The sequence below is a fragment of the Bos mutus genome, chromosome 12, assembly GCF_027580195.1.
Source record: "Bos mutus isolate GX-2022 chromosome 12, NWIPB_WYAK_1.1, whole genome shotgun sequence".
Taxonomy (NCBI): Eukaryota; Metazoa; Chordata; class Mammalia; order Artiodactyla; family Bovidae; genus Bos; species Bos mutus.
This window is the reverse complement of record NC_091628.1, coordinates 12,316,220-12,340,225: the sequence shown is the minus strand read 5'-3', so window position 1 is coordinate 12,340,225 and position 24,006 is coordinate 12,316,220. Positions and strand designations below refer to the sequence as shown.

The window sequence follows — 24,006 nt, the reverse complement described above, 5'->3', positions numbered from 1 at the left end:
TCTCCAGCCCGGAATCGGCTTCATCACACCCATCTCCCAGAGGCACCATCTGTACAGCACCCCTTCCTCGGAGGTCTTCCTCAAAGTTGGAGGAAGAACTCCAACTTCCTCGGAGTCCTAGCTCTGTGGACGCCTCTTCTGAGTCCTTGGGGATCTTTCAGGACTTCATCTTTCTAATGGCTTCAACCCACCTCATGAGGCTCCCAGATCAGTATTTCCTTCCCATCTCTCTCCCGGACACTGTCATGTACCTTATGGAAATCCTATGGTCGTCTTACCCTGTGATGCCCGAGTAAGAAGTTGACTTAGGTACTTTCCTTTTCAGTTGGTAGAAATCCGAGTCTTCTCTTCTCCTTGCTTATCCACTGCCAGTCTCCAAGCGCAAGCCGTTTTCATCTCAGTATTTCTCAGATCTGTTCCCTCCTTTCCATTTCCACTAAAACTGCCCTAAAGAAGTCCCTCATCATCCATTGCTTCAATCTCTAGCTAATCGTCCTGTCTTTAGTCCTCTGCAGGTCTACTCCACCCACGGAGGTCAGACCTGATCACGTGGTCAGATCTGATCACGTGGTCCGGCCGTCACCAGCTCAGTTTCCGTCTCCGCTGTACTCCCTTTACGCTTCTACAGCACCAGGCTGCACTGTCAGCCCTACATCACACGCCCGTACTTTGCCTGGCTAACTGCTTGAAGACTCAAGGTCACTGATCCAGGAACGCACCCCTAAACCTCCTCTCATCCTCTGTCCCTCTGTGCTCCCCACATACAGTAAGTCCCCTACATACGGCCCTTCAAGATGCAAACTTCAAAGACGTGAACACGTGTTCATATGTCCAGTCACATGAGTTAGGTCGTGTCTAACTCACATTATCACGTGGGTGGACCCTCTACAAGTGGTTGTGCGTTTGTGTACTTTGCTGTACAGCATTGTAGAGAGTACAGTATCTTTATTTCAAACCCAAGATGTCCGGAAGTAAGCGTAAAAGCAGCGGTGACGTAGCTGGCACTGGTACTATGATAAAATGTTTTGCTTGCTTTCATGTATTATTCGGGTGAAAAGTATTATAAAGCTATTACAATACAGTTCTAGACAGCCAATCGTGTTCATTAGGTACCTAGGCTAACTTACGGTGTTCTTGGAATGGAACTCATTCCTTTTGCAGGGGACTTGCTGTACATGGTTGCAGACTTTTATGACTGCACATAACAGTCTGTGCTACAATAGCCTTTCTTTCTCACTAGACAGGACTATTCATAGATTGTTCCCACTGGAAACAGCTACTTGGTTCTTAACAAGTGTTGATTATCAGTAAACTGCAATGACTCTTTACTATAAGGATAAACCAAATAAACGTTTACCATGAATCCCCCCACTGAATGGAGTATTACTCAGCAATAAAAAGAAACAGACTACTGATGACTATTGATATATGCAACAACTGGATGAATCTCAGAAAACCAGACTGAGTTAAAAAAGGAAGTCACATACTATATGACTCCACTAATATAATGCTCTTGAAATGCTAAGATTATAAAAGTGGAAGTAGATTAATGGTTTCTCAGGATTAAGGATGGGGTGGAGGTGGGAGGGAAATAGATGTGGCAAAACAAGGGGATCTTTGTTGTGGGTCCTTGTGATGAGAGAACATTTCTGTCTTGACTATGTCAGTGTCAATATCCTGGTTGTGATATATGTTTGCAAGATGTCATTACCAGGGGGAAATGTGCAGAGGGTACACAGGATCTCTCTCTCTGTTATTTTCTTATGACTATATTAGACTCCACAATTATCTCAACAGAAAATATTTAATTAAAAAAAAAAAGATTCCAACCAGAAAAAAAATGGAGACTTCACACACTGTCCAAATGCAATCTTTTTATTTGAGAAGGACAATCTCAAGGCAGTGCCCTTTGGGAAAGGCATCTCTCATCATCAGATACATCAAGATCAACCATTACTCTCGGCAAGGTACAAAAATACACGCATCAGTGACTTCCATACAATAAATACATAATCATGCATCCCACAATAAAAGGCACAGAAACCTGGTCACTTAGTAGTCATAAAAATTACTAGCTACATTAACAAAGCCACCCAAATTATCAGTATAAGGAACTGTAACAATATATTCCAAAGGTGAAAACACATAAAACATCTTTAAAATAGTATGCAATAAATATCTCAATTGTTGTATATATTTAAAAAATTATGCCATTGTAAACAGCATGTAAACAAACAAAACTCATGTTTTCTTACCATTATTAAAAGTTATTAGAGCTAAAGTTATAACCTCTGCTCTCTCAGGTATATTTCACTGGCAAATGTGCTAAGCAGTTTAAAGTTTCACTCTTTTCTGCAGCAAACAGAGCCCACTGTATAATAAATAGATAGGATCTCCATCTTTCAGATAAAAGTTTCAAAACAGACTACAAAAACGTAGTAAATTATTAGCTATAAGTAATATGGCAAAGGCTAGAGTACAACTACCTTCTGCAATGCAAGGGACAAAAGGAACTATGCTGTTAGATATTCAATGTGATGATAAATAAGAGGCAAATCATTGCTAATTCTCTTTATTGAAAGGTAGAATGATGCTACTGAGTGTAACGGTCAAGTGTCCAGTCTTCTGAGCCTCCTTTGTTTGTGGGCCTTTCACAACACGGAACAAAGAGTAAAGTTCTATCAAACTAAGAATTTCTTTTTGCTAGAGAACATAGAAATGGTTGATATTTTATACTGATGGGAAGTGGTGACTTCAAAATATGCCTATCAAAATGTAAGTATACATTCAAGTAAGGTTTTTTCCATACTTACAATATTTTTTCCTTCTTATAAAGGAATCCAATTGTCTAACCATTAATAAATATTCAGAGAAGTTAATTTTTTGCAACTCAAATAGTTCATCTATGTATCAGTGCATTGCGGCACATAAATACTAATAGTGGATTTACCATATGCTTAGATAAGTATGCTAGCTGTTAATATTATGACTCCTTTCTCCCCATTAAAAATAAAAGTGGTGGAAACATCAACCCATAACTACAAATGGAGCCTTTGAAGTACATTGCAAAGCATTGTTTTATAACTTTTTCCTTTTACTGTGAATTCCCAATGGATATTTCATATATTTTGGAGTAACTGTCATAAATAAGGATATATGCCTTCCTAAAATAGACTGAAAGTTGAATTTGTGTTCTATAAACTCATTAGTCATTTGAATCATGTATAGCACCTATGGTTGTGAAAATGGGGTTTTATAGAATTGGTGAAAGATGTACTTGACGAGTGATGGTCAAAAATTATTTGCAGTTGACCTGAAAATACAAAAATTGTGGACATAAAAATGAGATTAGTCCTTTATGACACAGAACTTGTTAGTTTTTTGGGTGGAAGGTGATGACTTTTCTGGAAAACCCTGAGAAGTAGTATTTGCCTTAAAAACATGTCCTCCCAATTTCTTAAACAGACTAGAAAAATAATCATGACCATGAACTTGAACTCTATTAGATAAGAGCAGTCTTATTTTATTTGCATCCCCAGCATTAATCAAAGGTCAAATGTAGAGCAGGTAGAAAAAATCCTACTGAGTGAAGTAAGAGGTGATTTAATTTAATTATACGCAAATTGGGGACTTGTTTCATTTTAAAAATTGACTTTAAAGGACTTTTTGTGTCAATCTTTATCATAATTTGGAGACATGGTAGAAAGGCTTTATAGAATCACAAAATAAAAACAGTCCCTTAGGTAATAGTTTTTAGTCTTTATGGTCTATCTGTGTGTGTCAGTCGCTCAGTCATGTCTGACTCTTTGCAACCCCATGGACTGTAGCCCGCCAGGCTCCTCGGTCCATGGAATTCTCCAGGCAAGAATACTGGAGTGGGTAGCCATTACCTTCTCCAGGGGAATCTTCCGGATCCCGGGATCAAACCCAGGCCTCCCACACTGCAGGCAGATTCTTTACCATCTGAGTCACCAACAGTGGCAAAGAAGCCTTCTTACATTTACATAATAAAAAATGAAATAATCATTAACTATAAATGACCTGAAAAATGACCTGAAACTGCACAAATCATTCTCCATCTCTGGTTGAAATCTATTTTTCAGAAAATTTTACCTTCATTTTTTTTTTATTCTTTCTCAAGTGTCATTATTTTGTGTAGGTCATTAGTGTACGTATCTATGTAGACTGTATACACTGAATACAGAACATCTGCCAATGAGAAAGATCATCTTTAAGGCATATTTACGAATTACAAATAAGAATTCTGCAATTACAAGAAAATTTTCTAAGCCTCAACTTTAGAAACAAGAATTCAAATTTGGTAAATATTTCTCATGAGTAGCTAACGATTATTCTTCATTAATCAACTGTTCTTTCCTGCTGTTTCTCTTCTGTTGATTCTCCCAAAATTCCTTTTTTAAAATTTTTTTAAATTTTTTTCCCCAAAATTCCTGCATGCTTCTGAACACACACCCACCTCTTGTGGACTGTCAGGAAAGTTTATACGTTCATTTATGGAAGTGCAAAAATACAGAGAAGTCTGGGCTCTATATTATCTTCACCATTTCAAAAACATTTACTAAAATCCTACCATGGGCTCGCTAGATACTGAAACTACGAAGATAGAGAAATCCAGTTGTTGACAAGCAGATATATACATTGAATTGCTGAAATGTGAGAGATATATATATATATATATATCTTTACATATGGGGCATCCCGGATGGCTCAGACAGTAAAGAATCTGCCTTCAATGTGGGAGACTCAAGTTCAATCCCTGGGTTGGAAAGAGCCCCTGGAGAAGAACACGGCTACCCACTCCAGTATTCTTGCCTGGAGAATTCCACAGACAGAGGAGCCTCATGGGCTACAATCCATGGGCTCGCAAACAGTCGGACACGAATGAGTGACTAACACTTTGACTTTTCTTTCATATATTCATACATATTCAATAATTATTGAAATGATTTTATAGAATAAATTTCAAGAGACTATGGAGCATGGATGAAATACTTAACCTTCTGGGTAGTTAGGCAGAGTGTCCCAGAAGGTAAAATCTGAACTGAATCTTAAATGAGTTAATCTCCAGCAAGTGATTATGCCAAAGCACTGAACTGTGAGTAGCTCCAAATTCCTGGGTTACAAAAGGTCTCTAGTGGAAACGGTAGGTGAGGATGCTAAAAAAGGTGGGACGAGGTCATGGAGATCCTTATCCATCACACTAAGGAGTTGGGGTGCTGTGCTGTAAAGAAGGAGAGTCTAGTTAAGATTTTTTTCAGCTGAATCATGACAAAAGAAATTTGTGTTTTAAAAAGACCACTCTGTCAGTCATGTGGAAGATGGATGAGTGGTAGGGGAGAATGAGGCGGGAAAACTGGTTACTGAAAAACCATAGCAAAACCATAGAAGAATAATGAAGGTTTGTTCTGATAAAGGCCTGAATGGAATTGTCACTTTGCTTTACTGCAACTAATTAGAAATAGAACACAAAATGCCAATTCAATTTTTGAGATGGACAAAAAATGAAATATGCAACTGTATAAGTACTAAAAAAATTTTTTTTTTATATAGAAAATGCTTTGGCTTACACAATTCAAAACCAAGATTAGGTTAAGCTTGTGTTTTGTTCCACATTTTAGCTTAGGAGTTTCTTGGCAGAAGAACATGATCACATAATGTTGCTATGAGAACTGTGTCACCTCTCAAAAGCTTTCTAAAATCTTTTCGAGTAAAAGGAGGCGAGGAAACAAAAGACCTGCTCGAGTTTGCAATGCTTTCATCCTCATCATTATGTATATAAAAAAATAGCTGCACAACAGAAATCTGTAAACAGGGAAGGTTCTAATTAAAATTATAATTAAGTTATACTAAGATCAACTGTATATCAGGTCACTGTGGGAAGCAAATTCCCAGAAAAATAACTTATTCCCATCACTGTACCAAACCGTTCTGGAATCATCATTTAGAGATCTGTTATTATGAAAGCTAAGTTGTCTCATTGTTGTTGTTGAGTCTCTAAGTTGTGTCCAACTCTTTGTGACCCCATGGACTGTAGCCCACAAGGCTCCTCTGTTCATGGTATTTCCCAGGCAAGAATACTAGAGTGGGTTGCCATTTCCTTCTCCAGGGGATCTTCCTGACTCAGGGATTGAATCTGCATCTCCTACAATGGCAGGTGGGTTCTTCACCACTGAGCCGCCAGAGAAGCCATTAAGACAGATCAAAACACAGGTAAATGAGTTCTGATTCAGTCTTTTCCTTGATGTCATGCAGCTTACAGCCTCTTAAAATCCCAACATTTTTAGGGGAAAGGGATGCCACAGGAGTGCCAATGTATCATATTATACTGTTATAAATAGCAGATTTAGCAAAGAACTTTTTGAGTCAAGTGGTCAGATAGTGACTGAATTCAAGGGTCAGGGGAAAATAAAGTCAATATTCATTTACCCTCATCTACATTTGATAATTTTAACTGGGTTATTCTAATTTCTTTAATTGTACTCAGGTTTTCATTATGGTAATGAGTAAGACAATCTCTAGCTTAATTTCTTTACCGGAAGTTTTAAAGGTACTTTGCAAGAGACAGTACTACTCCATAGCTAGAGAAGACAGTGATGCATGCTTCAGATGATACAGGATGCTCAGGGCTGGTGCACTGGGATGACCCAGAGGGATGGTATGGGGAGGGAAGTGGGAAGGGGGTTCAGGATGGGGAACATGTATACACCCATGGTGGATTCATGTTGATGTATGGCAAAACCAATACAATATTGTAAAGTAATTAGCCTCCAATTAAAATAAATTTATATTAAAAAATTAATAAATAGCAAGGAAACCATTCAGAATTCACTGGGTAAATGACATCACAGAGTTAAACATCCGGTGTTCCTTTTTTTCAATGCTGATTTAAAGAGACATTTCCTCTTTGGGGATTTAAGCTATGAAAAGATGTGTAGTTCTTAGTTATATATATATAACAGAATCACAGAACTCAGCTATATTACATAATATACATATGTATATATTTATAAAATGTTTGTCTGGGGTGAGTGTAAAAAAATTACTCTAAATTTCTGAAGATTTTAGAAGTTTTTAGCCTATCCTAAGATGAAAAGATAAATCTATACTACATAGATGAAAATACCTATAACCTACTCTGAGCAAGATAGTGCTAATGTGACTTCACTCTCATTTTTAAAATAAACACTGAAGGATACTAACTCGGACTTTTAATTTTCATGCTATAGTCTGGGATCCTTTATATCTAAACGACAGCGGGAAAAGAGGTATGTTTAAGTACGACTCACACTTACATAGTTCCCTGATAATATCGTGGGCCATTTCTAACTAGGGAAACCAAAGGACCGAAACATAGAGCTCGTAGAAAGGACAAAGGGAGCCAGGGCCAAAGTCAGTTGCGGAATCCAATGAACCCAACCCTATTCCCACCTCTAGAGTCACACGATTCAGCTACTAGGAATACTGTAAATTTGAATACTTTGTTGCTGTTTCAAACGAAAGAAAAATCCATCCTTCTAACAAATTTCAAGGCTGGGAAGGTTCATAAATACCTCTTTACTCCGTGTGGTCTGGTCTGATCTACCTTTACCAGAGCTCTTCTTTGGGAAGTTGCTAAGCCCTACTGACCAGTTCTCTATCATTCACGAACGTGAAAAAAGTGAAGTCGCTCAGTCGTGTCCGACTCTTTGCGACCCCATGGACTGTAGCCTACCAGGCTCCTCTGTCCATGGGAGTTTCCAGGCAAGAGTACTGGAGTGGACTGCCATTTCCTTCTCCAGGGGATCTTCCCAACCCAGGGATCGAACCCCGGTCTCCCTCATTATAGCAGACGCTTTACTGTCTGAGTCACCAGGGAAGTCCAGGGATTATTGTCTAGGAAGTCTGTATATATATTATGGTTTATCTTGCCTCATGTAATGCACACAAATGATCAGGTCATCCAAACCATATCGTAGCTATAAAATGTTATGGAAAAACCCAAATGAGCTTTCTGGCCAACCAGTATCTGTTTAACCGACTTCCAAGCTTCAACAGTAGAATGGGCTCCTTAAACTCACTGGTTATTTTGAAAAGAGTAAAGATACAATTCCAAACTTCACCAGTGTAACATTTTTATGTTCTTGTTTTGTGCCCGCCATATATCTCACACCTGCTTTGCATTTCTATAAAATAAGCTGAAAGAGATCTACATTCACACTCTTCATTTCCAAAACTCTCCCAAATTACCAAGCTCCTTTATCCTTTAATTTTCATAGAATGTTTCTGATATGTTTTCTTCTTTCCTGCCATCAATAATTGATTGGGCAACAGTATAATAAAACTCTTTTGAGTTAAATTAATTCTTAATTTTCTACATTTCTTAAACAGTTTACAATTCATCTACTGCTTATACTGTAAAGCAATATGGCAATTGAGTTTAGGGCTTTAATATGTGACATTTTTCCTTGAAAATGTGATTTTTATTCTGTGTAGTATGCTGTTGTGCTACTATGTTTCAGATTTTTGGTTTTTAAAAAGTTGAATAGAGAATATTTCAAAAACAGAAATAGTTCAAGACTCAATTAGAATCTCACTGACTTAATTGACAGAAACAAACTAGCAAACCATAATCGCTTAGGGGTACTCTGACTGAAGCAGCCCAGAGTCAAATGCAAACCTGTTAAAAACATACACTTTGAAACCAAGAGCTGGAAGTATGTGAAATTTGGAGGGTTCAAGATTCTGAATGTTCATTCAAATGCCACTCGTGTCTGTGCGCTCAGTCACTTCAGTCGTGTCCGACTCTTTGTGACTCCACGGACATGGACTGTAGCCTGCCAGGCTCCTCTGTCCATGGGATGCTCCGGGCAAGAATACTGGAGTGGGGTGCCATGCCCTCCTCCAGGGGATCTTCCTGACCCAGGGATCGAACCTGCATCTCCCGCATCTCCTGCATTGCAGGTGGATTCTTTACCACTGAGCCACTGGGGAAGCCCTCAAATGTTATACTGGCAGTATAATCACTGAGCTCTCTTTTACAACAAAAGTTGAAGATTAACTACAGAAAAGATGTTCTGACTTGAAGATAAAATGTATATTGGGCAAATACAGCATGACGAATCCCTTTGCTATATTAAATTCTTAACCTTGATGATTTCATTTTTTGATTTATGCCTTTTTTATTTTATGCCTTATTTATTTTAAACATGAAATAAATATGCCTTATTTATTTTAAACATGAAAATGATTTTTTTTAAACAAAGTCCCTATGACTTTTTCATTGTCTAGGAAGGTAAATAATACCATTTTTTACAAGGAAAAAAAACTGGGCATCTGTTTGGCAGAAATGAGTACTTCAAGTACATAAGTCAATCAGGAACAGAGCTATTACACTCTAAGCAACAGCAGTAACAAGGAAAAGAGCTAGAATATGCATTTGGTATAAAGATTAAATTTCATGGTATAATAAATAAGTGCACTCTGATTTACACAACTTGTAAAACCTTCTGCTGATGATTATGAATAATACTGTCTATCATTGACTTTGCTGATATCAGCACTGCCTCACATAGAGTTTCAAAGACAAAATTCTTGCCCCCAAAGCCACAAAATGTACAAAGCTGCTTTGTTATTAAATATTTTGTCTGCCAAAAGCCCTGCAAACTAAAATACATCTTGGAAGTCTGAATCACCAGCATGATCATTATTTTGGTATAAAAAGATAAGAAAAATTTTAATATGAAAATTAATAAAACCAGTAAAAGGAGAAAGCTGTTGTATAAATAGACATTTTAACATAAAAGTGAGACTTTTATCTCACTTCAGAGAAAGAAAAAATTTGATACAACTTACTTGAAGATTTGAAAATATCTTATTTTCCCAGCTCTAGATAAATATATTACTCCAATTTATTAGTCATCTTCAATACACAATATATAACTCACAAAACTGGGAATATCACAACACCAAAACCTTTCACAGCACTAGCTACCAGTTACCAGAACTGTAAGAAATCTCATAGCTACATATCAGCTTAATACTTAGAATAGAGAAATAGATGGCTAAGCTGTGGTAAACAATAGTGCAATCAAACAGTAAGGACCACAAAATATATTTGTTTTCCTTTTTAGCTTGTATAACTAACCTCATTAACCTACTTCAATAGCCTTATCAACTGAGTATGAAACATTTTATTCCATTTAAAAAGTTGCCATATGTTCCTTTAGGTTAGGTTAATTTATTCTTGAAGTGCAGTTCTATGAAATATCCAGACTATTCATAAATTCCTATACAATGAGTAACTCGTAGCTAAAATGAAATATTTTATGTGGAGCTTTTTAAAATAACTTTTAAGTAGTGGCTTGGTTTCTACTTTTCCAACTAAAACTTGGAAGTGCATACAAAATTAAGAGAGAAGATATAAATATATGTAAATAGAATCTTAATTACATAAAAGAATTAACTTGTTCACCTATGTTAGTAATATGGGTTTTTACTAAACACCATTACTGAGTTTTTTTTTTTTCTTTTGGCTGCATTGTGCAGCATGCAGGATCCTAGTTCCCTGGCCAAGGATTGAACCCGTGCCCCCTGCATTGGAAGCACAAGTCTTAACCACTGGACCTTTGGTGAAGTCCCTATCGTTACTGAGTTTAACGCAGCCTTGCTTACTGTGTTAAGCTTCTCCTGAAAATAACAGAAAGAAATACACAAATAGGTACAGCCCAGCTGTCATTTCTCTCTCTGTTCTCTGTAATGACAAACCTTTATAGCTTTTTCCATTCTAACGGAAATATCTCTCAACAGAACTTGGAGAAAATAAAAGAGAAAACAATAAGAAAGATATAAATTAGTGCTCTGCATATTATAAAAATCAACCATTGTCTTTCTAAAGTTTTGCTTGTTTCTTCAGGAAGGCATCCCATTGCAAAGTCAACATATTATCCATCTAAGACAGAAACTGCTATACAGGAGTCACTGGGGAGATGCCGGAGCAGACAGAAACAAGCCCCGGGCCCCCTGGCATCGGGCGAGGGGCACTGAGGGGACAGACGTGGCAGCCAAGCTCTGGAAAACACTTGGGAAGCCATCCCACTGACCAACATGAGTACTGAGGACTCTGCACTTCCCATTCTTTCAGCTGACTTAAAGAACTGTCACTTTGGTCATCAGTCCAAGCTGCATGTGAAACATTCAAGATAAGTTCATTTTGGAAGGGGGCGGCAGGAGGGACCGTAGATGTCAAGGTTGAGAGATGTAATGTTTTTAGAGCTTAATGAGAAGCAGTATCTTTAAAGAATTCACATCTGTACAACATTAAAAGTCCACTATGTTGTCAACTCTGTTGGGCAAACGGGTCATTTACTTTAGACATGGCATAGAGAAGTTTCTGCTCTAATTTTTTAAGTCATAGCTTTGCATGAGTATTTCCTTCCTCCATTCCTGTTACAAATAACTTCTATGGAGACTCAAGCAGTGATCTCATCATTCTTCAAAGTTAGCTGAAGAATCTCTAGGCAGTAATGTTTTGGTCAATTATATCATTACGTAAATAGTAAAGGCTTACTGACTGTACGTCACTGGGAAAGATCTTATTATAGAATTACATAATTTGTATTTTGAGGGTCAAGAATCTATTATTTTCCAGGCACTATTTTAAAGAATTATTAACCACCTGAAAATCAAGATAAGGTAGCATAATAAGAAAGCCAGATTTTAGTCTAGCAAAATATGCCTCGAGGGCTTTAATGACATATTCACTTTACTTGCAATCATTTTGGGTCTCTCTCCCCCACCCCTTTTTTTTTGCATGCCTAATGATTCATTTAATGTGTGTGTGCTGCTGTGTGTCCTCAAGCATGAACAATGTCAATAGGATAGTCTGCTGATAAGAGAAAGCGAAAAGTACAAGTTGCTGGAGACTGACCCAGTCTTTCCTCATCTCAGTACATATTCTTCTGAAACGTTCCCTGTGGTTTAAGTTGTGAACAAATGAGAATGTCACATGAGCAAATGCAGACTGTTAATGACTTAGACGTGGGGTGAGGGCCTAGAGTGAGGTCAGCTGTGTTGGCCAGGATCTGTGTGCCACCTTAGCTACCAAAATATATACTGGGTAGGCAGGGCTCATCCAGAACCTGAATTAGGAATAAGGACTGAGAGGGAAACTGGTGATGGGTGATGAATGAGTTTCAGCTCATTTCTGGGATTAGTTGGAGAAGGGATAGGAAAGAGTGGGTTGGAGAGTCAGCTATTCTAAGCACCTCTGAAGACCTCAGATCCCACTCATCTAGAAGAGATAAAACCAGTTAGGCCAGTACTAATCACCTCACAAATCTTAGGAAGATTTTGACTCAGTAGGGACGGAGTGGACTGAGATTCTGCACTCCTCTAAGCTCCCAGGTGACAGGATGCCGCTGGTCCATGGACCACATTTTGAGTAGCAATGATTGTAGCGCAATGTTACCCAGTAAAATTTTTGCAATGACGGAAGTATTCAACATCTAAATTGTCTACTCTCATTACTGAGCACTTGAAATGTGGCTAGGACAGTTAAGAAAGTAAATTTCTACTTAAATTAACTTTAAATAGCCACATGGCGCTAGTGGCTACTATGTAGGACAGCATAGATCTTGGACATTTACGGACCTCTTCTCACCAGAGAATTTACATCATGGTCCCCAAATGCTCTAATCCATCAATTCATTTAGATGAGTAAGTTCCCTTCCATTAAATGCAAACTATAAAATTTAAATTTAAATTGTTTTCTTCCTAATAACACTTGGCTAGATGACCCACAATGAGGGGGCAAAGGTGCTCATGCTCAGTTACTCAGTGGTATCTGACTCTTTGCAACCCCGTGGACTGCGTAGCCTGTCAGATTCTGCTGCCTGTGAGATTCTCCAGGCAAGAATACTGGAGGGTTGCCATTTCCTCCTCCAGGGGATCTTCCCAACCCAGGGATTGAACCCACGTCCCCAGTGGTTTAGCGGTAAAGAATCCGCCTGCAATGCAGGAGCCGCAAGAGATATGGGCTTGATCGCTGGGTGGGGAAGATCCCCTGGAGGAGGGCATGGCAACCCACTCCAGTGTTCTTGCCTGGAGAATCCCATAGACAGAGGAGCCTGGTAGGCTTCAGTACATGGGGTCGCAAAGAGTCAGGCATGACTGCAGTGACTTAGCACGCATTTCTGCATTGGCAGGCAGATTCTTTACAACTGAACCACCAGGGAAGCCTAGGGGCAAAAGTGGGGTGAGACAAAAGGAGCCCTTTTGCAGTGGGATAATTGCAGAGGAAAGAGTAGTACATGGTAGTGAGAATGTGAGTAACCATCTCTGACTGGGCCTGTGGAAAGATGGGAAAGTGAAAGTGAAGTTGCTCAGTCGTGTCCGACTCTTTGTGAACACATGGACTGTAGCCCACCAGGCTCCTCCGTCCTGGGATTTTCCAGGCAAGAGTACTGGAGTGGGTTGCCGTCTCCTTCTCCAGGGGATCTTTCCAACCCAGGGATGGAACCCGGGTCTCCTGCATTGCAGGCAGATGCTTTTACCATCTGAGCCACCAGGGAAGTCCTGAAAGATGGGAAGCCAGGCAGTAAGAATGAAACTCAGAAAGTGACGTAGAAGGACGAATGGAAGAGAGAAAATGAGTACTTGGAAATTTTATCCAGGCCTGACCATGTCCCTGTCTTTCTTAAAAAGTCAGTTGTTCCTCAGGAAAATGAGCAAAGTGAGGGAACACGAAAGGAAGTGGGTGTTGGGAGGTCAGCTGTGAGTCTCCTCCAGTGCTCTGAGATTACCCATGTGTAGGAGAGTCTGGAGGGGAGGAAAGTCTGCAATTACAGTCCCCAAGCCAGGCTCCGACTTGAGCTTCTCACCTCAGCTTATATGTGGACTCAGGCACGGAGCCCCTCTGCACTCCCCAGAGCTCTGATCAGCTCTCATGGAAAGCTCCTCCTATCCCTGCTGTAACCCCCTCTACGACAGAAGCTGGTTCCTCCGTGAGGCTGGACCGTGGCCTCCGGAGGCTCTGAGGGCACTGTCCTGACAAGCAGGTGTGGGTGAAGTCCTCTGGGTCCTACAGAGCCATGCACGGATGACTCATATAGTGAAAAGTGCTTTTATTTAACCCCAAAGATCAATCTTGTCATTTTTAAAGAATTTCCCTCATCCAAAAGCCATGTGCAGGAAAATTCTAGCTAACGATTCTGTTTAGTGAGGTTCGGCATACATAAGAGATGTTACTCAAGACTGAAAAGTGTTAGTCACTCAGTCGTGTCTGACTTTTTTGCGACCCCATGGACCACAGCCCCACCAGGCTCCTTGGTCCATGGAATTCTCCAGGCAAGGACACTGGAGTGGGCTGCCATTCCCTTCCCCAGGGTGAGGGTGAAAGAGCAACATCAAATAAAAAATTCGGTCATTAACATCTTACTCTTAAACTGAACAAGTGATAACTTGAGAATCTTTTCAATTGGCAAAGAAGAATTTGAGGAGAGTGAAAAATCAATAAAGGTTTTTTATACTAATTCATTCTTTTCTAGGATTTCTTGCCTCCTTTTCTCTACCTTTCCTTTTTTTGTGTGTGGACAAGGATCTCTGATCTAAGCAGAGTTCAGAGAATCTGGACTGCCTGATTTCACAGGGAAGTGACTGAGGACACTTTCCAGTGTGGATGACTCGAAAAGGAACTGGAAATGACTTTTGATTTCATAAGTGTGGATAATGTTAAAATTACTAAGTGAGAAGCTCTTGGCTCTTTTAAGCTACCTGATACAATCTGGAAATTTTCCCATTTATTCACAACTTAGGTAAAATATATAGTCAGACACATTCGGTCAGGAGCCTGAGTTCATTTATTTTTAAGATATCCAAACTGTGACTTTTACTAGTAAATACTCAAATCATAAATAAAGTGTTAAATATGTAAACCCTTTTGATACAATTAAATTATATGTCTGACAATAGCTCATTTTAAATGTTTTCCCATCAATATTTCTCTTTAAGCATTTGGCAAAAAAGTCTAGAAAATATCAATGAAAGTATATTTTAGATTACACGTATGCAAGTATGAACATACATATAAATGTACACGTGTATGTGTACATATATGTGTGTCTATATATTTATGTGAATATGTATATCTTTTGAGCACCTACCTAGAAAGCTACTTTATGAGAACTGTCACCACTGGGTCAGTATCCTGTTTAATTCTCTTATATAGAAGATTTTTAAATACTATAATGAATTTTTTAGTATATAATGTCTAAAGTAAATTTATTTGAGGACATTTTTCTGACTTTGTGATAGGTATGCCTTTGGCTTTCAAAGATTTTGATTACAGAAATGTTAACTTCTCATGCACTATATTGAAGTAGAGTGGTTTATAAAAAGGAAAATAATATCTGCCTGACAGGATATAAGAATTAAGTGAGATAATAATAATGGAAAGCCCTTAAGAGAAAATTTAAATCTCTTTCATTGGGAAGTTTCTGTCAATTGTCTCTTTAGCAAATGGATGACTCTGGTGGCCAGTCAGAATACTGATCCTAGTTTGAGACACTGGGGAAATTCCTGGTTGTCAACAGTCTGTTATATTATAGATGCAAACACAGTATTAAATAAATATTAAATTGAAATGAAAAACAGCATGGGAATTTTGGTTTGGAGAGCTATACTAAGTTTTCTTAAGACAAAAGAACATATAATTTTATGAAAATATACAGAGAATTTTCTTAATGTGCACGCCTGCTGTTTACGACAGACTGATATAAAATTGGCTTGCATAAGATATATATCATTTGTTGATTGGGGCCCTGACACATGTTCACAGATTCTTAGATATATAATATGCAAAATTCCACATCAAAGAACAGAAAAGCGCCTTTAGCCAACCAAAAGGTACTTGCTGCTGCTACTGCTGCTGAGTCACTTCAGTCGTGTCCAACTCTGTGCGACCCCATAGACGGCAGCCCACCAGGCTCCCCCGTCCCTGGGATTCTCCAGGCAAGAACACTGGAGTGGGTTGCCATGTCCTTCTCCAATGCATGAAAGTGAAAAGTGAAAGTGAAGTCGCTCAGTCCTGTCCGACTCTTCGCGACCCCATGGACTGCGGCCCACCAGGCTCCTCCGTTAGGTAATAATAAATTAAATTCCATTAAAACTGACGTTAAAGCTAAGTGTTACATATTAAATGTGACATGCAAGAAACAGAAAAACAATTCAGGCAGCAACATCGTGCATTAAGATCTGCATTCATTCATAGTGTTTGAGGGATTTTAACCATATCCTTTGACCACTGAGAGCTAGAAATCTGAAATGATACCAATTCAAAACATCACTTAACTGACATCTTAGTCTTCTAGCCAGTGATTTGAGGGAAGAAGCCAATGCCTCTAACAATGAAACCCAGTAAGTTTCAGCCACATATTTTTATGTGGTTGTGTGATAAGAAAACCTCGTCTGACCAGATTAAAGGAAAGTAAACATTCTACAGTTCCACCTTTTGGACAATGCAGTTGTCTCAGATTCCTCCTGCCTTTTTACTAATATGAGCATATTTGAACATGTCAGGTTTGCACAATAAGAAAATGGCTTCGTGGAATGTATTTTTTTGGCACAAAAATATTTTCTAATACCTCAAATCAAAATTTTCACCCGTAGCCAAATATTAAGCCATAGAGGTGTCTTAGTGGTGCTTACTCATCTAGGCAGAAAACTACAAGAACAGCCAATGGCTCCCAAGGACTTTGTATTAAGTAGCGATGACCTTCCTTCCAAGGAATAGCACCAGTATGATTACACCTCAGGCTGGAGGGTGCTCCTTTCAAGCTCTTTAATTCCCTGGAGAATTCGCTTCACATGACCCACTTTCGGTATCCCCAGGTCCTAAAAAAAAAAAAAAAAAAAAAAAAGGTAAAAAGAAAGAAAGAAGTTAACTGATATGAGAAAACTGATGGTTAAATATTTAGCCAGCTAATAAAATGTAGTTAGCATTCAGCTGATTCATCTTAGTTGAGATTCAATGATTTACAAAGAAAAGTCAGGAAAGTAAGTTTATAAAACCAAAATCCTGAAATTAAAAAATTACCAACCATTAAAAAGCCCACATCTTACACACTCTTAAATGTAACATTCTCAGGTTACACGCAAGGTCAATTTTTCAACTGTCAAAATTACTTTCTCCTTTTTCTTTTTTGATTTACAAAAACACAGGTCCTATTGGAATCTCTGAGAGAAGTGACATGTGACACCAGGGTACCCACAAAATTTACTCAAATAAATTTTGTAGTCTTAAAACAACTACACATTTCCTTGCTAAAATATTAAACTTACAAATAAGTCCTGCTCCTCAAGGAAGGCTCCAGTACCTATGACCTACATGTGGAATGTAAATCCTTTTGTACTTGCATTTAGAGTCTTTGATGTGAATGAAATATTTAAATAATTTTTATGTTTTATAAGTGTAAAAAAAATCACATAAGCATAGGTATATGTGAGTTGATGTTTTTCCTCAAAACACTTTTGACTCCTTTCCCTCAGAACTCTTCTTGTTTTTTTATTTATTATTATTTTTTTCATGCAGCCCCAGAGGGGCTATTCTTATTTTTTTAAAGACCCATCTTCCTGAAAAGAACCAAGAAGCCAAGATTTATTGGGTTGGCCAAAAAGTTCATTTGGGTTTTTCCATAACATCGTATGGATGTTTCCATCAATGTTATAGGAAAAACCCAAATGATCTTTTCGGCCAACCTAACAGTTTTCAGAAATGAATAGTGACTGCTGAGTGTGCAGCATAGAGCAGGCACTTGGCAAACGAATGCTTGTTGCATGGATAAAGGAGATGCATTCAAGATAGCCATAATATTTACTGTCTGAAAAACTAAAACAGATGGTGAAGATCTCTACTCCCGACCGCTTCTTAAAGCTTAATGGCCATAGTGTATTTGCCAGTATGTGAAGTCAATTTCTTCACAAAACAGAGTGTGGAATATCTGAAAATAAGTAAAAAGATGACTTTCAAAGCAGTCTCAAAAGTAGGATTATAAGGTATCACAAGATTATTTGTCTGAGAAGACACACACACACACACACACGTTCTCTCAATCTCCCCCAAATACTTTATGAACTCTCTGAATTCTATAGCACCAATGCTACTGAGGATTCAGCATCTTTCCCGAAAATAATCTTTCCAAAGTGAGTGCTCTTTTTGAGCCTGAGATAACTTCAGGGTAATGTTTTTAACAATATTGATCCTGATTGATCCTGAAAAACATCTGCTCATGTGACACCAGGTCATCCAAGACTAGTCTTACATCAACTACCCAACTCCTGAGTGTGTGCTAAAACAGCAAACTTAAAACAAGGCCAAACCTTAAAGGAAGATAGAAATGCAGATGCATTTGATTTGAGTGGAATAGGTAGGTATTCTTTATATTTTGTGATAATGTAGTTATCTGATTAAGAAAGATATTTAATATCAAATATTTTATCTTAGGCCATAGGCATACTATATTCTCAAGAGTAAAAGCTTCGTTGAGAAAAGCAGACTCTACTCATAATTATTTTTGGAGTCATGAGATGAATGTTTTCCCTAGAGTTACACTAACTTCTTAGCTATATTTTCTTTAGTTTGAGTTCAACACATTCATGTCTTCTAGGAATCAGGCTGTGATAAAGTTATGCCATGAGATCATATTCATTAGTGTTGACTTTTTCTTTCTTTGGAAGAAGAGCTTTAACTTTGCAGAGGCATGCTTTGTAGCTACTGTTATCCTTTGGCCCACTCATAAACAACTTTCCAAATGGAGAAAACAAAACACCAGCCAAACAATCCCCCCGTGTCTTCACCACTTTCTTTGGGGGGTGTGTGTGTGTGTGCACTCAGTCGCTCAGTCATGTCTGACTCTTGAGACCTGCTGGACTGCAGCCCACCAGGCTCCTCTGTCCATGGGATTTTTTCCGAAAAGAATACTGGAGCGGGTTGTCATTTCCTGTTTCAAGGGATCGTCCCAATCCAGGGGTGGAACCCGAGTCTCTCATGTCTCCTGCCCTGGCAGGCGGATGCTTCACCACTGTGCCACCCGAGAAGCCCTACTTTCTTTGGTATCCCTCACTGCTTTCTGCTGGCTTCCAGGAGAGAAACTGCTGCAATCGGTTTGTCTGTTACAGCACATTAGAAATATCTTCCCTTTCCCACCTTTAGACTGTCACATTGCTACCTCCAGTTGAGCCAAGATCTGAGCAACAGCTAGCCAAGTGGCAGGTAGGTAAGAAGCACACCTTCAGAGGTTATACCCCTGACGTGAGAGTTTCATATTTTTAAATCAATGAAGCACGGCCAGATTGGAAGAGTATGTCCCCAAAGGGTCAGTGGCCCCACAGCAGGTTAAATACATAGGCAGAACTTTGTGGGTGTCCCATAGATGCTGAGTCTTTATTGGGATTGAAATGGGAAGCCACCAAAAGGTTTTAAGCAGATGAGTGATATACCTGATGTTGTTAAAGCATCATTCTGGGCTTCCCTGGTGGCTCAGATGGTAAAGAATCCGCCTGCAGTGTGGGATACCTGAGTTCAATCCCTGGGTTGGAAAGAGCCGATGGAGAAGGGAATGGCAGCCCACTCCAGTATTCTTGCCTGGAGAATCCCACAGACAGAGGAGCCTGGTGGGCTACAGTCCATGGGGTTACAAAGAGGCAGACAAGACTGAGCGACTAACACACACACACACACAAAGCATCACTCTAGTTGCAATGATAATAGATGAGAGGGCAAGAGTGTCAGTGGGTGGGCCAATGAGGAAGCTACTGACCTTACAGAGGCAAGAGGAAGGGTTGTGGAAAGGAGAAAGAAAACTAAAGGGAGATTAAAATCAAACTACTTTGTGATGGTCTAATGAGGCACGGGGGAAGGATAAGGAAAAGGAAGGTGCTAAATGTGACCCTGGGTTTCTCTGGCTCAGGTCCCTGAGTTGCTAAGATAACAGACCACAGGAGAAGGGGCAGAATAGGAGGAGGACAGGACTGCAAAAGTTTGGTTGTGGACACTTTAAGACTGATAGTCTGTGTTGTGGCCTAGTGGCAAGCAGACTTGGTGATACGATCCTAGACTTTACAAACGAGGTCAGGGCTAGAAGTAGAACTGTGTGAACCGATGATATATCCATGCACAGTATCTGAAGTCATGGAAATGGATATGGTTACCTAGGGAGTAGATAACCCTTCACCAACATTCAGAGACTTTCCTCTAAAGGGTCTGCTCCCTCTTAAAGCTCCAACGACAGAGAACGAGGTGAGCTCATTTCTGGCTTGGTTTTGTCCCACTGAAGACTCTGTAAAATTACTACCCTTCCCATTGCCCTATACTCTGTTTTAGAACCAAAAACTGACTATGTCAATACAAATTTCTGAAAGCAAAGTTTTAAGGGAAAGAATGTCATTTGCCCTAAAAATAAAAACAAAAGTCTCATGCTAAATAAAAATTTTACTAACATAATTCTTCATCACCTCCTTTGTACTCTTATTGATTTTCCCAGCCGGGTTCTATCAGTCTAACTTTAACTTTTATATGTGAGCTTTGTTTTTTTGTTCTGCAAATATTATCACTCATTGTGTGCATGTGTTATGTTTATGTATGTTTGTGTATGTTTATAATACATATATTATATATAGACAAAGTTTTTTCCTTCAATGTATGCTTATTCATGGCAAGTGAAATGCAAGCTTCTAGAGGGCAGATGCTACCTAGAGAAGAAAATAATATATTCATCAGTATGTACATATGTATGTGTTAGTCGCTCAGTTGTGCCTGACTCTTTGCAACCCTATGAGCTGTAGCCCGCCAGGCTCCTCTCTCCATGGGATTCTCCAGGCAAGAATACTGGAGTGCATTGCCATTTCCTTCTCCAGGGGATCTTCCCAACCCAGGGATCAAACCTGGGTCTTCTGCTTTGCAGGCAGATTCTTTACCCTCTGAGCCACCAGGGAAGCCCATTCATCACTAGCTATTCAATAAATATTGCTGCCTGTTGAGGATATCAGAAGCTACACAAATATGTTACATGTAATGGTCTTCTACATTTACTTTTTGGTGTATTCATTCCAAGTGCTGAAGTCAATTTTTACTCTAATACTATATATTCTATATATTTTGCTATGTTCCAGATTTGGGACTTTCAACTAAGGTAATTAGTTAATCTATTATTTTATTATTCTTCTGGCTAAAAATGTCTAGGTATATGTCTTTAGGTATAATGTTTAGTTATGTGTGCATGTGTGCATGCTAAACCACTTCAGTCCTGTCTGAATTTTTGTGACCTTATGGACTATAACCCACCAGGCTCCTCTTTTCATGGGATTCTCCAGGCAAGAACACTGGAGTGAGTCACCATGCCCTCCTCCAGGGGATCTTCTGACCCACAGATCGAACCCACGTCTCTTACATCCCCTGCATTGGCAAGTGGGTTCTTTACCACTAGTACCACCTGGGGAAGTGCCAATGTTTAGGTATAATATACTTTATATTACCGATTTGGGTTTAAAAGTCTCTACTAACATATTTTTAGATAAAGGCACAGCTGTTCATGAATTTATTAGGAATTTACTGTCTCATAATTTTATGCATTTTAGAACCAGGTGATTAGGAAAGGAATCAATCCATCAAATGTTGAAGGCTTTATCACTGGCTTAATGAATCACTCTTGGAATTTTTAAATGGCAGTATGTGGCAAGAAAATATAATATGACAGAATGCTACTTTTAACTCTGGGACAGAATATGCTACTTTGGCCATTTCTGTGGTTGAGTGTCCACTCAAAGAGGAAAAGGGAATTGCTGCAGACCATGAATTCATAATTTTTCTTCCCTGTCATAAAAGACAAATAAGTTTTGAGAACCTCTCTAGCAAAAACAAGGCATAATTTTTACTTCATTCACTAAAAAGGAAAATACGTTTATTTGGGGGAAGAATACAATTTCAATAATAAAGCCATGGAAAGGAAACTTGAATTTGTGTAGTTGTTCATGTGACCTCTGAAAGGTCAATTCAGAAACACAACCAAATCATAGAATTCTAAGTAGCCACTGCTATAAGTCTCTCATCTAGTTCCCTATATCAGGAAGGCCTTGTTGTTGGCATTTTGAATGAATTTTAGTTGTTTGAACTTTTTAGTAGATATTTTCAGTCATTTTAAGCAACAAATATCACCTTTCATGTTGATTCAAAAAAATGAACTGATGGAAACGTGATCCATTTGGAAATATTAGCACAGCCATGCCAATGGACACAAAGAAAAATTACTAAGTTCATGCTAAGCTTTAGCTATAACTGTCCGACAATGATTCTGACAGAAAAATATTACTGACTTTCTCTTTTCAAAAGCACATAAGGAACTCAGGCCACAGAACAATGCATATTATATAGATTACATACGCATACCATGAGCCAAGCTGCAAGCGCAGAACTGAAGGGTGCAGCAGAAAGGAGTCTGTTTTGCAAGAAAAAAATTTAAGAACAGAAGAGTAGCACAAAGGAAATACCTTAAGATCTCGCCTTTCCAGATGCAAAAGTTCAGCCCCTCTGATGTCATGGCGGATGAAGATTTCTTTGTACTCTCCCAAATTGAGCAGATCCAGCCAAGCAGCAACTTCCTCTGTGCCCCATTTCTGAACTACCAAAGTTAAGAGCAAAACCCCCTTAATTTCTACATGCTCAATGCATTACAAAGCACAGGTTGGCCAAAGAAGATGCAAAACAGAGTACAGCGGCAGTGCCAGCAAAGGGAAAGGTTCAAGGTACTGTCTCAACAAAACTACAACTCCGCTTTTTCCCATGCAAGTTTCAGACTGCCAGTCAACTTGAGGTTCTGACTCTACAAAGACATTCACTGCTGTGCACTTGAGCCTTTCGCTTTAGCTCAATTTCCTCCTTAAAGCCATGCAAACTACACAATGTGTATAAAAATGTGTTCCTCATAATTGGGATCAGCAGTACAAGGTCTAAATAAACTCTGACGATTTCCTTACGATCATATACGAAACTTATTATAGTTGAGCTACCAATGCTAATAAAAATTTCAAATCTGACACAGGATATAATTTTACACAAACTTCCGCTTCAGGTCTTGCCAACTTCAAGACCTTCATTGGTTCTCAGATGCCTTTATTGGTTCTATTCTATTGATGATACCCATTACAGACAATCACGCAATGCTTGCGTGCTAATAATTATGCAAGGCTTGCGTGCATGCTAATCGCTTCAGTCGTGTCCGACTCTTTTCGATCCCATGGACTGTAGCCCGCCAGGGTCCTCTGTCCATGGGATCCTCCAGGCAAAAACACTGGAGTGGGTTGTTGTGTTCCCCTCTAGAAGATCTTCCCGACCCAGGGATCGAACCCATGTCTCTTATGTCTCCTGCATTGGAAGGTGGGTTCTTAACCACTAGCACCACCTGAGCGACTTCACTTTCACTTTTCGCTTTCATGCATTGGAAAAGGAAGTGGCAACCCACTCCAGTGTGCTTGCCTGGAGAATCCCAGGGACGGCAGAGCCTGGCAGGCTGCCGTCTATGGGGTCCCACAGAGTCGGACACGACTGAAGCGACTTAGCAGCAGCAGCGCTACCTGGGAAGTACAATTATGCAATAAGTGTCTTGTTAAATCAACTTAACATTGTCTAAAAACTGTCAACACTGCTTTCCAAGATTAATTGGGTTATTTTACTGTATGTATCCTCTTTCATACGTTTTACCCAACATTGATTAGCTTAATAAAAAGTTTCCCTGTTTGCCACATTTGGTTTTAAAATGCTCTTCAACAGCTGCTCTGTGCATTATCAAAAATAAGGTTATATATCACTTTTTAGTATGAGATGGTTAACTCAGAAGAGTTATAAAATTATTTGATAAATTAAGACATCTACCATCATATACATAGAACTTGAAGGTCTTCAGCAGTATTACAGGACTAAATTTGATCTCTAGGGAAAGGTGAAAAGGCAATTTGAAAGAA

At 39.0% G+C, this 24,006-nt stretch overlaps 1 protein-coding gene across 1 annotated transcript in view; it reads right to left on the bottom strand.

Annotated features, from left to right (window-relative positions):
• Positions 1 to 1,859: 1,859 nt before the first annotated feature.
• Positions 1,860 to 24,006, bottom strand: part of DGKH (diacylglycerol kinase eta) — a 220,788-nt gene continuing 198,641 nt past the window's right edge. The window contains 1 exon segment of the mRNA XM_070380246.1: positions 1,860 to 16,887. Within this exon segment, the coding sequence (XP_070236347.1) occupies positions 16,835 to 16,887 (53 nt within the window). The 3' untranslated portion in view covers positions 1,860 to 16,834.